Genomic DNA, 17,546 nt, shown 5'->3' with positions numbered 1-17,546 from the left:
ATTACAGCTGTGGCCAGTGCCCTGGCCACAGTCCTGGCCGCTGTGCTGCAACAGCTCCAGGTGGCCACCATGGTAGCCACCCTTCTGGAAGCCATCCTCAGGGTGCAACACCCCCAGCCAGTCCCCCGGGTCATCCGCCACCTGTGGAGCTTCCCCACAAGCAGAGACTGGTGAGACCGGATGGTGCTGGAGGACTGGGGCGATGACCAGTGGCTACAGAACTTCAGGATAACCAAGGGGACATTCCTGGAGCTGTGCCACTGGCTCACCCCAGTCTTCCACCACCAGGACACTCACCTGAGGCCAGCACTCCCCCTGCACAAAAGGGTGGCCATCACTCTATGGAAGCTGGCCACCCTGGACAGTTACCGATCCATTGGCCACCAGTTCGGGGTGGGCAAAGCCACTGTTGGAACCATCCTCATAGAGGTGAGCCGTGCCCAGCTCACACCCAGACTGCCTGTGGGGGGAGAGGGCAGCCTGGCAATAGGCATCGTTGGGAGAAGGGTGGGCAGCCGGGGCTGGGGGTGGGGATGGGGATGGACACAGGCAGGCACCCCGGAGCCAGGGGCAGGGATGGGGACAAGCACGGGCGGGCAAGCCGCACCCCATCCCACGCTCACAAGCGTGCCTCCTATGACCTGCAGGTCATCCGGGCAATCAACAAGGTGCTCCTGAGGCAGCTGGTGCATGTCAGGGACCTGGACGATGCCATCCAAGGATTCCAGGAGCTGGGATTCATCAATCGCAAGGACTAGTACTTGGTGGTCCTGCAGGCCCTGGTCGACACCAATGGCCGGTTCCAGGACATCTACGTGGGCTGGCCCGGCTGTGCCCATGATGTGATGGTCTTCCAGAACCCAGGGCTGGGACGTCGTATGGCCGAGGGGAACTTCATCCCCTGGTGGGAGCTCCCCGTCAGGGGGACAACAATGCTGCCCTGAATCATGGCAGACGCAGCCTACAGCCTGCAGGCCTGGCTGATGTGGCCATACACCGGGCACACCCAGCTGAGACAGGACCTTTTCAATGAGCAGCTGAACCACTTCCGGAACATCATCGAGCGGGCGTTCGGCCATCTCAAGGGGCATTCTAGATGCCTCTACACCAGGATGCAGGTGCGTCTCCCCAACATCCCGGTGGTGGTCGGGGCCTGCTGCACCCTCCATAACCTGGTGGAGGTGAAACATGAGCCCGATATGCAGAGGTGGGCTGCCGCGGTTGGGCGCATGTACAAACAGCCCCCTTCCACCAGGTCCAGCAGGACAGGGTGGGTGTAAGGGAGGACCTGCGCCAGGCCTTTGAACGGGGGCCACGGTAACCCCCACACACACACAAACCCCCCACCCGCACCCTGCACACACATGCACACCCACCAGCACTCACGCACAGGGGACACAGGGTAAACCATAAAAATAAACATTTACTATAACGAAAAACTGTGCCCCTCGTTATTCAGGGGGAACTATTTACACACTTTGTGGGGGGGAAGCGGGGGCTCGGTCTCCACCTGGGCAGCCCTGGCCAGCAGGCTGTGGGCCAGGTGGATGAGTCTGGCTGGGGGGAGGTGGGGAGGGATCAGGGCCCCTGACCGCTCAGCCATGTCCCGAGCCCAACAGTACGCCTGCCGGAACTTCTTGACCTTGAACCTCACCTGGTCCGGGGTCCATGTGGGGTGATCCCGGTCGGTGAGGCCGTTGGCCAGGTGCTCGAAAGCGGGTGTGTTTCAGCGTCGGACCCCCATCTGCTGCAGGACCTCCTCGTCTTCCCACAGGGCGAGGAGGTCCTGCAGCTCCGCCTCTGTCCAGGAGGGGGCCCGACATTTGGGTGGGCTGGCTCCCCTCCTGGAAGTACTCCCCTGGTTCCTGGGCAGCCCCTGGGATGGGCAGGGGGTCCTGGTGCCGGAGGTGCTGCGGCTTCCCCCGGGGTGTCACAGCTGGGAGCTGTGCGGGCTGCAGCGTGTGCTCCCTGCTGCCTGCATGCTCTCAGCTTCCTGCCTGAAGGCTTCTGGGAGCCTGTGTGCTAAGAGGCGGCCGGACGCTGGAGCCATAGAGCTCCACTTGTGCTGTGAGTGACACTGCCTCCTGCCAGCTGTGAGCGGCCATGGAGGACCTGCTCTTTCAAAAGAGCGGGTCGCAGAGCGTCTACACTTGCTCTCTTTTGAAACTGTCTTTTGAAAGAGGGCGCTTTTCCCGTCCTGGGAGCGGAGGACCAACTTCGAAAGAACGGGGGAGTTCTTTCGAAGTTAATTTCGAAAGAGTGCCTTGTCAGTGCAGATGCTCCGCGGCTTCTTTCGAAAGAACTCCGTCTTCCGATCCTAATTTTGAATGTATTTGCTAGTGTAGATGCACCCTCTGATATCAACAGCATTCCATTAGCTATTATGCAGAACTACCCCGTGCCTTTAGAGGGAGCCCTACATACAATCAGCTTGCAACAGCTTATTCCCATAGGAATCTGTCCTTCAAAACTTTCTCAGTTGGTGGCCCCATAGTCACTCTCAGGGCTTGTCTACACTAGCTCTCTGCTTTGAAGGGAGCACGGTAAGCAAGGTTTTGGGAGATTATTAATGAAGTGCTGTGCTGCGCTGCGTATGCAGCGCTTTGTTAAACTAATTTTCCCCCACGGCAACTTCAAAGTGTTAAACTTCGAAGTGCCGGCTTGCGTGTAGCTGCAGCTAACCTGCCGGTACTTCGAAGTGCCTGCGCAACTTCCAAGTCCCTTTACTCCTCAAAATTTTGAGGAGTAAAGAGACTTCAAAGTTGCCCAGGCACTTTGAAGTACCGGCGGGTTAGCCGTGGCTACATGTGAGTTGGCACTTCGAAGTTTAACAGTTCGAAGTTGCCGCAGGGGCGAATTAGCTTAACAAAGTGTTGCATATGCAGGGCAGCCCTTCATTAATAATATCCCAACACCCAACTTACCGTACGCCTTTTGGAGTAGGGAGCTAGTGTACAAAAGCCATCAGAGTCTCATTGACTTCAATATGGCTCCAAACAGGAATCTTGGTCTGTGAGTGCACGGTTTTGTGTCTCAAGCCAGTAGTTTTTAATTCTTATATGAAAACTTTCCACTGTATTCCCATAAGAACTAAGTCTCACACTGAGACACTACAGCCTTCAAGTTTCTTTTGTCATAATGATTCTGTTGTGCCCTCAGCCTGACTTTCTGGAGAGACTAAATTCTCCCAACAGCAATTGGTACATGGAACAAAGACAATGCAGGTCTCGTGGCAGACCAGGCCAATGGAGAAAGGCGGTTCAGACACATAGGAAGATGTGGCAGGTTGGATCCTCTTCTTCCCAGGAGTTCTACTTGCTACATATTATCCAAATTTTAGATTGTAATCTGCCTGTGGCAGGGACTGACATCATTTTATTTGTTTGTAAATGCCTCCTGCTAGGGAGTGCTGATCCCTACTTGGTCCTGCATAGCAACAGAGAAGAAGACTTTGCTATTTATGTACCAATGTTCTCCCTTCAGCAGGGCAAACTACAGACATGAGTGGCCCCAGTGCAAAGCCAGCGGTTATTTCAGGGACATTTGTAATGCCCACTACTTCTGAGTACATCACAGTCCTGATCACCTCACAAACTTCTCCCATGACAGCCCCTGCAGCTGATTTGCCAACGCCAAACTGGTTAGCCAACAGTCCTGTGGCAAAAACGACAAGGAGTCCTGGGACACCATGAAGACTTAAAGATTTATTTTGGGATAAGCTTTCACAGGCTAAAACCCACTTAGATGCATGGAGTGGACGTTAGAGATACAGGTGTAAGTATGCAAGCATATGCAAAGAAGGAAGTTAACTTATTAAGCTGAGGACAAGTACTAATGAGGCCAGATCAGTCAGGGTGGATGTGGCCAACGCCCAACACTTGATGAGGAGGTGTGAACATCAAAAGTACGGTTATATTAGCAAGTTTTGCTGGCAAAACCCCAGTTTTGTCAATAAAACTCGTGGAGTGTGCACTCACAAAATGGGATTTGTCCACAGTATCTCAACAAAACACAGTACTTTTGCTGTCAGTGTTCTGCCTCAAAAGCTCTGAGGCAGAATGCTGATGTTGAGAGGTTCTGCCAAAAAAAAAGTTGTGTAAATGCCCCCAGGGGGCCTCTCTTGACAGACAGGACATCCACAACAATGGGCAGCTCTGTCTGCTGTGCTTGTGGGTGTCTGTTTTGTCGAGAGAGCAGCCTGGCTGTCCAGTTGCTCTGTAAACAGAGTAGAGCGCTCTCCCGATTGGCTTTTGTGTGTGGCTGCACTCTGTCAACAAAAGTTTTGCCAGGAAATCTCTTGTGACTGTGACTTCTGGCAACACAGCGCTGTAGTGTAACCACAGCCCAAGACAATAAATTGATACAAATCAGACTTCAAGTATGGTAATATACAAAAACCAGTAGGATAGCACTTCAGTCTCCCTGGACACTCAGTATGAGATTTAAAAGTGGCCATTCTTCAATAAAAAATTCAAAATCAGACTTCAAAGAGAAACTGCAGAGCTGCAATTCATTTGCAAAGTTGACACTATTAATCTGGGTTTGAATAAGGATTGCGACTGGCTGGCTCACTGCAAAAGCAATTTTCCCTCTTTTGGAATTCACACCTCCTCATCAATTGTTGGGAGTGGACCACATCCATCCTGACTTAATTGGCCTCCTTAGCTCTGCTCCACCACTTGATAAGGCATCTCCCTCCTCTTCATGTGCAGTTATATTTATGCTTGACTCAGTAATTTCCACTCTGTGCATCTGATGAAGCGGGGTTCTGTCCACAAAAGCTTATGCCCAAATAAATCTATTAATCTTTAATGTGCCACAGAACTCCTTGTTTTTGCAGATGCGGACTAACTCATCTACCCCTCTGATACTTGTCTTTCCTGGAGCAGTTTGGGATAGCCAGCTTTCAGAGGACTGTAGCAACCTGCTTTCTGGACTTGTATATGAACCTTCTCCTCATGGACAACCTGGCATTTGACAACAGGGGTACGTTGATCACCAGTGTGCAGCAACATCTGCTTCTTTATGTGAAAGTCCTGAAGCCACTGCTACTCAACACAGGTCTGCATGATAATGTAATCCCACAAGTCTATGCTTATGGCCCTGCTCCAGAAGCACCAAGGTCTGCAGCTAAGGCAACAGGCATGAACAGCATCAGCTAGGTTGTGACTGGCATGTCAGTATCCTTCAGGTCAAAAACAGCTGTTGAAATGTCCACTGGCATCTCACAGATGCTTTGCCTGATTTCTGAAATAGAACTGACAGCACATGGTGGGGAAGCTCGTCCTCTAGGTCAGGATCCATATTGATAGTTCTGGCTCCTGTGGGTGTGCAGACACAAAATGGCTCAGCTGGATGTTATGGCAGGCTAAAACCACTCATTGTACTCCCAGTCAACTCCTGCTGGACAGCGTTCTCCCACATCCCACTATGAATCATGAGATCCTGGTATCTTCCTTGGACGAGAGTACAAGTTGAGATGCTAATGTAACAGTGTTGCTCTCATGTGTTCAGATTTCCATAACATTTTGAATAAGAAACCAGAATGAGACAAAACAGCATAACACACATTAAATGGATATAAAATTGCCTAACTAACAGGACTTAAAATTCAGCTGTAAGAAACATTTTGACCATTTGTTCTGATCCTGAAATGGGATTATACATCAAAATATGGACTTCTTCCAGGAATGAAAAGTTTTGATTCAGGAAGGTTAAAACAGTGCCTAGGGGGATCCAGAGGAATCAGCTTTTAGCCCTAAACCATTTAATAATTTTCATCAATGACATGGAAGAAAACACAAAGTCTTTAATGATAAAGTCCATAGAAAATACAGAGAACAAGGGAGAGGTAAATAATGAAAAGGATAGGCCACTGATACAGAGTGAGCCGGTTCCTTGGTAAGCTGAAGGTAAGTAAATGATATGCATTTCAGTACACTTAAAAGCAAGCTCCTACATTTCAGCACAAAGAACGACAGTTATATTTACAGGCTGGGGATTATATCCTGGGAAGCAGTGACTCTGAAAAAAATTTGGAGGTCACGTTGGATAATCAGTTGATCATGAGCTGCCAGTGTGAGGCTAGAGACAAAGAGGCTGATTCAGTTTCTGTGTATATGAACAGAGGAATATTTAGTAAGAGTAGAGATGGTATGTGTCCTGTTCTGATATCCACAAACGAAAAATGATGTTGTGAAAATGGAAAGTCTTCTGAGAAGCTCCACAAGTAGTTTGTCTCTGAACAGGATTAATTTCATAAATTAGAAGAACTTTAAGGTGAGTTCACCATAGGGGGTGCTGACTCCTTGGGTACTCTGGGGCCAAAGCACTGACAGGAAAACATGGGTTTTGAGGGAATAGAGAAAGGAGGCCTTAGCATTGCAGGGGTCAAAGAAAGCCTCTAGGCCCAGTTAACCCCATCCCACTTGACCTGCGACCAATGCCAGGCTTGGATGGGGGAGAAAAGGAAGGAGACTGGCTCATTTGGGGGCAACTGATTAGTGAGGAGGCAAGAGCATGGTTCCGCAGTCTGAGGGCAAGAGCCACAGCCTGCCTGCCCAGCAGCCATGGGAGCACTAACCACCTACCATTACACTTCTGGGCTAAAGGAGGGAACCCTATTGGGAATCCCAACTAAGGAGAATCTGGACTTGTGGAGCCACACACAAAACTTAAGCACTAAAATAGAGAGTGGCTCAGTGTTCCTGGGACAGGAACACAGGGAGAAAAAAAGGCCATCCCATCCCTTTTCTACTCTCTTACTCAACAACCTAGCCACTAGGCTACTTAGCCTTCAGGGACCCAGCCACATGGCTGCTAAAAAACCCCCCAGCCATCCACTGGTTAGTTACAGGGGGGAGGTGTTGGAAGAGGGAGTGGAGGGGAAGCAGAGGACCAAGGGCGAGCACACCTGGGGAGTCAGACGGGGCAGGAAGAGGCAGTGCAGGGTCTCAGGGAGGTGAGAGCAATGGAGTTGGGGGAGCCCAAGAAGGCAAAGTGCACTTGGGGGATGGAATAGGGTGAGAAGAGGCAGGGAGAGGGTAGGGCCTTTGGGGAACAGGGGGAGCAAGAGGGGAGCCCCCCTCAGACAGAAGAAAGTCAGTGCCTGTGAGTTTCACACTCCACACAGTTTGCGAGAATGGGGTTTTGAAAGCCTTGATAATGAAATCTTTACATGAGTTGCTGTACATGTCAAAAGTGCCCATGTAATGTTCCACAGCAGGGTTTCATTAGAACAGGTTGGCAGGATACTAAGGATCATTTTGCAACATTCTCTGTGTAGCGAAAACACACCCAATATGGAAAGACTCAACAAGCTCTCTTTAGTTTATAGAAGAGAAGGTTAAAGGGTGAGTTGAGCAGAGGCTACTAACAGGAGGAATAGAAATCTGATAATAGAGGGGTCTTCAGTGTAGCAAAGATACTACAAGATGCAGTGGCTGAATGTTGAAGCTAGCCAAATTCTGACTCAGAACAAAGTGCAGATTTTAATGAGGATAATTAACAACGGAACAACTTTCCAAGGGCTGTGCTGGACTCCCTATCACAGTCTGAAGGGGGTAGCCACGTTAGTCTGCGGTTTCACAAATAACAAGCATTCCTGTAGCATCTTAAACACGAACAAATTTATTAGGTAATGAGCTTTCGTGGGTAAGACCCACTTCAGATTAGTGGAGTAAACAACTCATGACCTAATACATGTGTTAGTGTTTAAGGTGCTGGAGGACTGCATGTTATCTCTATCACTGGCAATTTTAAAATCACATATGCCATAATTATGCTCTAGTGGGAATCAATCCAGGAAAGCTCTATGGCCTGTGTTATACAGCAGGTTAGATTAGGTGATCAGAGTGATTCATTTGGATTTTATAATCTATGAATCTACGAAAAAATCATGCTAATTATCAGAATGAAAATACTCTGGATGTGCACAGTGATAATGCTTTCTACCCAGCTATCACAAAGCACTGTGATCAGGATTACATTACAGGATTAAGTCTCACAATATCGCTGAGAAGTAGATAAACCTCAGTATCCCCATTTTAATGATGAAGGAAACTGAGGCACAGAGTGGTGAAATAAATGTGACATGACTAACATCACTCAGGACATAGAATCCAGTTCTCCTGAGTCATGGTTCATGTTTTATCCTGCAAAACCTGGGCCCTAATGTCAATCCTTAAGATCACACGTTGCATAGGTACTTGGAACTAAGGGTGCAGGAGGTGCTGCAGCACCCTGACTTCAAGAGGCATCCATTATACATAGGATTTACAGTTTGGTTCAATGTCTGTCAGCACCATCGCTATAAAATTATTTCCAACACCACTGACATGTTGTGTGACAGGTCTGTGACTAACTTCCTTTCATGCTGTACTTGGAAAATGAACTCATTTTAAGGATTACAAATATTTTTGTCTTTATGCATTGCAAGCTGTGAAAGACGTTCAGCAAAATAGTTTTAGTAAGCTTTGATGTGATGTATTAATGTGCAGGCTTTGCAAAAAGTGCCAAATCATGGGGCACACAGGGCAGGGTGCTGAGATGGTATTCTGCCCCTTTGCAATTAATGCTGATGGACTGACCAGTGCATTCATCAGACGAAACAATGAAATTGCATTAATTCACAGCTTTAATGCCTATGTAAAGTGCAGACACTTATGTACGCATAGAGTAATGATGAGAGAAAGGGACAGCTCAACGACAAAGAAAATGAGAAATAATAGAGCAGAGTTAACTAGATAATTTAAAGCTTTTTCCATTTGATTTGAACAATGATGCATGCTATTATTATACTTCTCCTCCGGTAATATAGTACATTATACAGTATAATTAATGTCCATCCCAATAAGCAATATGTCATCACATCTTTTGCAAAAGCTATATGAGCAAGTCAGAGACAGTATGGTGTGTTTTTGTAGCTTATTTATACCTGGTTACTGCATCAGATTATGCTAGATCTATGGTTTATATTTTCTTGTAATGTGACTTTTTCATCCCGCACCCCACTCCCCAGCATCTTCCTTCTAAGAAATTGTAACTAGATAATAAAAGTCTGAAAAAAACTCTCATGGAACACATGATTTTTAACCCTCGCAGATAAAATAATCACTTTGCTTATGGTGATGACAGATTCCATGGGATTCTATTTCTGGAACAAGAATTGCTAGGAAGAGACAGGATCCACCTAATGAAGACATGGAAAAGTATCTTTGCAGGCAGGCTTGCAAACCTAGTGAGGAGGGCTTTATACTGGGTTCATTGGGGGACAGTGACACCAACCCTGAGGTAAGTGGGGAAGGAGAAGGGTGCAACAGAGGAGCCCTGATTCAAAAGGAGAAAGTAGGACAATCTAAAGTGTTTGTACACAAATGCAGGAAGCCTGGGAAACAAACAGGAAGAATTAGAGACCCTGGCACAGCCAAAGGAGTATGAGCTGATTGGAAAAACGGAGACTTGGTGGGATGACTTGCATAACTGGAGCACTGTCATGGAAGGGTGCTCATGGAGGGACAAGCAGGGGAGAAAAGGAGGAGGGGTGGTGCTGTATGTAAAAGAGAAGTATGATTGCTCAGAGCTCCAGCATATGGAGGGAGAAAAGCCAGCTGAGTGGCTTTGGGTTAAGATTAGAGGTGGAAACAAGAGAGGTGATGTTGTGGACGGTGTCTGCTATAGACTGCCAGATCAGTTAGATGAGACTTTCTTCAGACATCTAAGAGAAGCTTCCAAAACACAGGCCCTGGTTCTCATGGGAGACTTTAATCACCCAGACATTTGCTGGGAGACCAGAACAGCAGCACACAGACAATCCAGGAAGTTTTTGAAAAATAGTGGGGATGACTTCCAGGCACAAGTGCTGAAGGAACCAATCACGGCCTGTGTGCAGCTTGACCTACTGCTCACAAACAGGAAAGAACTAATAGAAGTGGGTGGTACCCTGGGCTGCAGTGATCCTGGGATGGTGGATTTTAGGATCCTGACAAAAGGAAGAAAGGTGAGCGGTAAAATACTGACCCTTGATTTCAGAAAAGCAGACTCCAACTCCCTCAGAAAACTGATGGACAGGATCCCCTCAGAAACTAACGTGAAGGGAAAAGGAGTTCAGGAGAACTGGCTGTGTTTTAAAGTAGGCTTATTGGAACAATCCATACCAATGTGCAGTAAGAAAAGCAAATATGGTAGGCAACCAGTTCGGCTTTCTATGATGAGGTAACTGGCTATGTGGAATGGGAAAGTCAATGGATGTGATATTCCTTGACTTCAGCAAGGCTTTTGATACAGTCTCCCACAATATACTTCCTCATAATTTAAGGAAGTATGGATTGGATAACTGGACTATAAGGTAGATAAAAAGCTGGCTCGATGTTCGACCCAACAGGTAGCAGTCAAAGATTCTATCTCTGGTTGGTGGTCAGTTTCAAGTGGAGTGCCCCAGGGATCAGTTCTGGGGCCAGTATTGTTCAACATTTTCATTAACGACCTTGATGAGGGAATGGATTGCACCCTCAGCAAATTTGCAGATGACACTAAGCTGGGGAGACAGGTAGATACATTGGAGGGTAGGGACAGGGTCCAGAGCGACCTACATAAACTGGAGAATTGGGCCAAATGTAATCTGATGAGGATCCCAAACATTGTTACAGGCTGGAGCCGACTGAATAAGTTGCAGTGCAGCGGAAAAGGAACTGGGGATGACAGTGGATGAGACGCTGGATATGAATCAACAGTGTGCCCTTGTAGCCAAGAAGGCTAACAACATATTGGGGTGCATTAGGAGGAGCACCGCCAGCAGATCTAGAGAAGTTAGCCCCCTCTACTCAGCACTGGTGAGGCCACATCTGGAGTGCTGCATCCAGTTCTGGGCCCTCAGTACAGAAAGTGTGTGGATTCATTGGAGCAGGTCTAGCGGAGGGCAACAAAAATGATTAGGGGGCTGGAGCACATGAGCACTGAGAAGAGGCTGAAGGATCTGGGCTTATTTAGTTTGCAGAAAATAAGAGTGAAGGGTGATTTGATAGCAGCCTTCAACTTCCTGAAGGGGAGCTCTAAAGAGGCTGGACAGAGAGACTGTTCTCAATGGTGACTGATGCCAGAACAAGGAACAATGGTCTGAAGTTACGGAGGGAGAGGTGTAGGTTGGATATTAGGAAAAACTATTTCACCAGGAGAACGGTGAAGCTCTGGAATGTGTTGGCTTGAGAGGTGGTAGAATCTCCACCCCTAAAGGTTTGTAAGTCCTGGCTTGACAAAGTCGTGTCTGGGGTGATTTAGTTGGGATTAATCCTGCTTTAAGCAGGGGGCTGGACTCACTGACCTGCTGAGGCCCTGCTAGCCCTTTTAAGATTCTATGATTCTATGACTGATTTTTCAGAAAGTTATTTCTTTATAGTACCCAAAAAGAGTAATTTCTGTTTGAGAGGATTTTTTAAAACTACAAATGACCTGAGTTACTACATTTACTTATTTAATATGACAGGACAATGACGTTTAATGTAGAAAAAATATATTTCATATGCTACACAAACTCTCACTGTTGGTTTGGTTTTTTTTGGTTTGTTTATTCACAGCCCCATTTATGCTTTCATGCTCGATAATTATGAGTATGTGGGAAAAATGCCAAATGTCCTCTCTTACCTCTGAGTCTCTTCAGTCTCTGCTCCCTCCTTCTCCTTCGCACAATCAGCAGAAGTACAAAAAGCAGCAAGACTCCCACCAAGATACAGGAAATGGTCACCAGCATCTTTAGCCCTTCGTTGGTCGCCAGACCTTCCTCACTTTGGACAACTGATTTAATGAGTGGAGGGATTGTACCTGGAAACAGTGTCATGACATTAGACGCCTATTAATGAAGAGAAAAAGTTGAGTTTTCAGAAATTACCAAGCATAGAACCTGTGTTGTATGTTCCAAACCATTGTGTTGTATCATACAAGCCATTAAGAGGATTTTGTCATATTCAGTGTGGATAGTACCTTCACACATGACATTTAATTATTACAAAGGAATCAGAGGTCTAAAGTCTAACCTATTTGTTTCATTCTTTACTATGGGAAATTAGTACGTGTGTAAGAGCTTCACATTATTTCTCATCTATTCCTTTAAAAAGGAATGTATGTTCACTGCTACATATATCAAATGAGCTCTTTAAACAGAAATATTCTTGTATTGTCTGTCTAAATGAGCAGCTCTACACTGATCTTGAATTCGGATTATCTATCTGCTACTAATTCTGTAGCTGTTAAAGACTGTCTGATGTTAAACTCATGAAAGAAATAGGACAACAAGAATATGAGGAAACCATGAGATTTTTAAAAGCAGAATAGAGGAAAGAATTTATAAAGCACAGCCATTTTCAGAAGCTGGCAGGTGCTCTTTTCATTTTAGGTTGCATTTGCATTTTTAGCACCATTTCCTTTCTTATGGAATTTAATACTTCACTCTTTGTTTTCTTTTTCAGCATGTGGCACTTTGTAAAGAAAGCTGTTTAGTCAAGGGAGGTTTCTCATTCATTTCCTAACTATTATTATCCTGCTTTATGCATCCACAAATGGGGTTATAAATGTAGGTTTGTGTAGAACATGAGCAGAAATATGTAAGTATTGTGAACTCTGATGGCTGCAGACGGAAACCACTTAATTTCAACCAGCTACTGAAGCATAAAACTGCTTCCTGAATGGATAAGTGTTGTGGATTAAAAAAACAGACACATTCTCTTTTACATTTTAACTGCTGTATTATGTCATGTGGTGCTATCTCATTATGAAGCATACAGAATCATATAAATGAGATGACGTGATGCAGTATAAGCTTCATAATTAGATGTGAAATGTAAAGATCTACACATTTTTTGCAGAATAGCTATTTGTTTTATGCATAATAAGCACAGTGATACCCTAAGGCTACGTCTACACAAGAGACATTTCCCTTCAAACCTGGGCTTTTGTGGGGAAAAACCGCAGAGCACCTAAACGCAAAGTGAGCTTTGTCAACAGTCTGTTGACAAAACCCAGCACATCCACCAGCAGCGTTATACCTCTCCCCATTCAGGCATAACGCCTCTCTCGCCAGTGTTCAGTTGACAAAACAACTGCGTAGATGCTCCCGGGCCCTTTTGTCAGTAGACAGGGGTTCCAGTACTCCTTTCCCCGTAAAGACAGACAAGCTATCTGAGCACAGATATGCCAATTTTAGCTATGCAGTTGGCGTACCTAAAATTGCATATCTACAGTTGATTTTCTATGCCTAATATAGGCATAGCCTAAGGTTTACTGTGGTCATTTTGGCTGCAGATCTTCATTACTAAAGCACTGATATCAACTGGTATAATCATTGTCATAATGTCTGCTGCTTTTTGTGAGATTTTTCCAGTAGACTGGAAGCAGCGCCCCATTGAAATATAAATACCTTCATCATTTTATTATCTTCTTATGGGAAATTTCATATCACAGAACATAAAGTTAAATGTCGCTTAAGTAACGCTATATGAAATTCAATTACGTAGTGTCTGCTGACCAAAAAGCATGTGATTTTTGTCTTCCAAAAATAGTTTTTCATATGAATCTAGTGACTACATGCTCTAGTTCTTATACTACACGTTCTGGTCTGTGCATTTCACAAGATCCCAACTTTAAACAGCAGATCCAGTCATGCAGTAATTATCGTACTTGTTTTTTTCAGGAAAAGGGATAAAAATTGCATGAAAAGACAGACAAGGAGGACACAGAAGGGGCCAAGAGAAACATTAATATGTCAGCTGATGGCACAGGTTGAACCTCTCTAATCTGGCACTCTCTTGTCTGGCAACATTTGTAATCTGGCATGAGTTTAGTTAGCTGGGTGAGCACTTACCATGAGGGTGGACAAATTTCCTGTGGTCCCCTAAAGTTTGTTTACAGCCACCAGTCCTGGCTCCCAGTGTTCTGTGTTGTTACTAGCTGTAATTTACACTCAACCCTCATTTAACAAGTACTTGACTTACGAGTACTTGCTAAAACGAGGGACATAAACACATACCTTTTTTCACTAAAAGAGTGAACTTTCCCCATTTATAAGAGCCAGCCACAGGGTCCCTGGCTGGGCATGGGGAAACCCACAGCCCCATGGCTGGCTCTGCTCCAGCCAAGGGGTCCCTGGCCAGGGCGTGGGGAAACCCGCAAACCCACCTGGCTTGTTCCCAACACCAGTGGCTCACAACTCCCCATGCCCCGTCAGCTCCCAACACCCACTCAGGCCCAGAACCCCCCAGCTCACTACACCCCCCACAGATACTGCACCTTTTCCAACACCCCCCCGCCCCGGTTCACTTACCTTTCAAGCTACATGCTGCCACTCCTTCCCCCAATTAGGAGCACTAGGAACCAATCAAAGACTTTTACATGTATTTTAATGGTAATTTAGTGTCCCTCTTACGAGTTTTCACCTATGAGCAGAAAGTTGGGAACCAATTGTGCTTGTACAGCATGGGATGAGTGTACTCCAAATGTCTTCTAGGAGCCTAATAAGCAGTGGAAGTATTGGTAATGTGCTAGACAATACTGACCTCCCGTGGTCCGGCAAATTCTCTCATTCATAACTGATCAGGTCTTAAGGGTGCTGGAGTAGAGAGGTTCAACACGTACTTGAATTATAGATAGTACTGTCTGCATAGCATGGTAGAGAAACCTCTGAATCAAAATAACTTACTGTAGTAAAAAAAGACTGTCTACTAACTAAACCCTTTGAGTTTCTGGATGCTAGTTTACTTAATGGAAGTTAATGTTCTGTCACAAAAGAACTCCATGGAAGGGCATTTTAGCCAATCATACTTTTTTCTGGTCATGGTTGTGAGTGCCAGTCATAAAAAAAAAATAAAAATGACATTTGAGTGGAAGGGAAACATTAGATAGTATGCTAAATTGCTATCCAAACCAAACAAATAAAATGGTTACACTTACTGCCATCATAGTTAAGTGTGGCAAATTTGGCCTGTTTTTCTGCACAGCCTGCACTGTTGCACACTCTCATTTGCAGTTCATACCAAGTTGCTTCCTGGAGGTCATATAATATGTAGGACTTAGAAAGTGATGTCCTCTGAGCTGTTGTCCATACTGTGGTCCGAAATGGCCGATACTCCAGAGTAAAGGAGGTTATTGGACAACCACCATCATTCCAGCCAACAAGGTTCAATCGGACTCGAGTGGTATTAATACTGGCAAAGAGTTCTTGTTCTTTGGAAAACTGTGGCTCTAAGAGAAAGTATACTGTAAGTGAAATACTTAAATAAAATAAATAAGGAAAAATGGACAGCAGGGACCTGTTTTTGTCATAAATAATTCTCAAAGCAATTTTTCCCCCTGAAGTTTCAAAGTGTTATTTTCAGAGGATTCGATTTTCAAACCTAGAAGTGCATGCATGGTATATGGCCATTCCCACCTTGCTGAATAGACCTTGTCAGCCCTGGTCCTCCCTTTTTCTGGGACCCCACTCTATAAATACCCCTCTGAAACTACCCACCCCCCCACTCATGCATCCAATGAAGCGGGTCTTTGCCCACGAAAGCTTATGCTCCAAAGTATCTGTTAGTCTATAAGGTGCCACAGGACTTCTTGTTGTTAACAAAATACTGTAATGTCTCAGGGTACAGAAATTCTGTTTTCTGATGTGCTCTATTTTGCAGTAAATGGGGATGTCCCATTAATGGTAGAGGGAACAGAGAACATATCTTTAAATTTGCAAAAAAAAAAAGGACACCTATGCTAAAAGCTCCAAATTTGGTGCTAAAATATGCAAAACCAACTGGGGACATTATTACTAGGTAAATCAAAAAAGAAAAGCAGCTAAGGTACACATAAAGGCTTGTAGAGCTACCTCCGAGACTCTTCTGCCATGATAAAGATGCTACTGAAACTGTTTTCAAAGAGACAAGGCAGGTGAGGTTAATTACTGCTTCTGCTTAGCAATCTGGCCCAACTTGTATTTAGTCAGGCACTCTGCTTCCTCCCTAAGACCTGAAGAAGGGCTCTGTGTAACTTGAAAGCTCAGACCTTCCACCAAGAGAAGTTGGTCCAATAAATATTACCTCATCTGTCTTGTCTCTCTCTTGCCCAGGGACCAAATTAGTTAAAACAACTACACACACAATGTTTTCAAAAGCAATAGGGTGACCATCTGCCCCATAATGGCCAAGACAGCCCCGCATTTCAGGTGCCAGGAAAGTGTCCCAATTTATTTATGAAAAGGGGCTAATTTCCCTTTATTTGTTGGCTCCTGACTCCCCAAGCTGTGGGGAGCTGGAGCCCAGAGGGAACTTCTGCCAGGAAGCCAGCTCCCTGCGCCTGGGAGGATCCCTGGCATGGCTGGCCCACATCCTGCTCCCCAGCTGTGTCTACACAGGCCCTCTCCTCTCCAAGGGGGCACATTAATGAGGCAGGTTGGAGGAGGCTAATGAGGCGCTGCCATGAATATGCAGAGCCCCACTAACATAATGGTGGCCGTGCGCGGTGCAAAAGTGCCGCTTTTGGAATGCACGCTGCCCATGTAGACGGGGGCCTTTCAAAAGGACCCCCCTGACTTCGAAAGCCCCTTCTTCCTATTTGGTTTCAGGAAAAAGTGGGGAGCCGGAGTCCAAGTGGCGCAGCAGCTGCCTGGCTCCCTGCTGCTCAGGGGAGCTAGAGCCCGAGTGGCACAGCTGCTGCCTAACTGGAGCCCAAGCAGCACAGCTGCCACCTGACTCCTGGCTTCCTGCTGCTCGGGGGAGCTGGAGGATGAGCAATGTAGCTGCCTCCTGGCTCATGGCTCCAGATCTGCTGGTCCAGATCTGGCTCCCCATGGCTCTGGGAACCCGGAGCTGGACCAGCATGGCTACCACCTGGCTCCCGACTCCCCGCTGCTCAGGGGAGCTGCAGCCTGATAGGTGCAGCTGCCACCTGGCTCCCAGCCGGGAGCTGCTGCTGCACCCTGCAGCCAGGGAGCCCTCCCCCCTCAGTAATGTGGCAGCCTCCACAGGGCAGCTACTGCCTGACTGTTCAAGTGACCATCTGTCCCTTTTTGGATGGGACACTAGCTCACCCCTCCGCCCCCCCATCCCGTATTTGGCCTGGAGAGGTCTGGTCACCCTATAAAGCAATAACCAAATACTCAAAACAACTAAATCAGAACATCTTTGCTTCTCCTTCTAACCATAGCAACAGGATGGCTTCTAGAGCATGATAGGAAAGCTCACACTCATTAGCTGCCTGAGGAAACAGTACACCAATTCAGTACCTTTTCCAAGTGTTTTGGCCTCTATGATCTCACTGATGCGTCCTGGTCCCACTCCATTCTGAGCAGTTAGTGTGAATTTGTACCAGGTGCCGCATTTCAAGGTTTCTAGACGATAGGACCGTTCACTAGGGCTAATGGGAAAACTACCCCATTGTTCACTATTGTCCTCAGAGTACTGCAGTATGTAACCTGCAAGAAAAGCAAAGACAATGATAAACCCACTGTCTAACTTCTTCAGAAGAGACAAATCACAATGACTGCTGAATATGATAAGATCTTATGAGAACTTCTATACATTCTGAAA

General features: G+C 46.2%; 1 protein-coding gene across 1 annotated transcript in view; it reads right to left on the bottom strand.

Annotated features, from left to right (window-relative positions):
• DSCAM (DS cell adhesion molecule) overlaps positions 1–17,546 on the bottom strand; it is a 550,602-nt gene that overhangs the window by 46,250 nt on the left and 486,806 nt on the right. Inside the window, exons 24-26 of the mRNA XM_074983419.1 lie at positions 17,243–17,431; positions 14,935–15,225; positions 11,638–11,814 (exon numbers count right to left, since the gene is read on the bottom strand). Of these exons, the coding sequence (XP_074839520.1) occupies positions 11,638–11,814; positions 14,935–15,225; positions 17,243–17,431 (657 nt within the window). The remainder of the gene's footprint in view (positions 1–11,637; positions 11,815–14,934; positions 15,226–17,242; positions 17,432–17,546) is intronic.

Source organism: Carettochelys insculpta, chromosome 1 (genome assembly GCF_033958435.1).
Source record: "Carettochelys insculpta isolate YL-2023 chromosome 1, ASM3395843v1, whole genome shotgun sequence".
Classification (NCBI taxonomy): domain Eukaryota; kingdom Metazoa; phylum Chordata; order Testudines; family Carettochelyidae; genus Carettochelys; species Carettochelys insculpta.
Note: the sequence above shows the minus strand (reverse complement) of the source record. Positions and strands in the feature narration are given on the sequence as shown.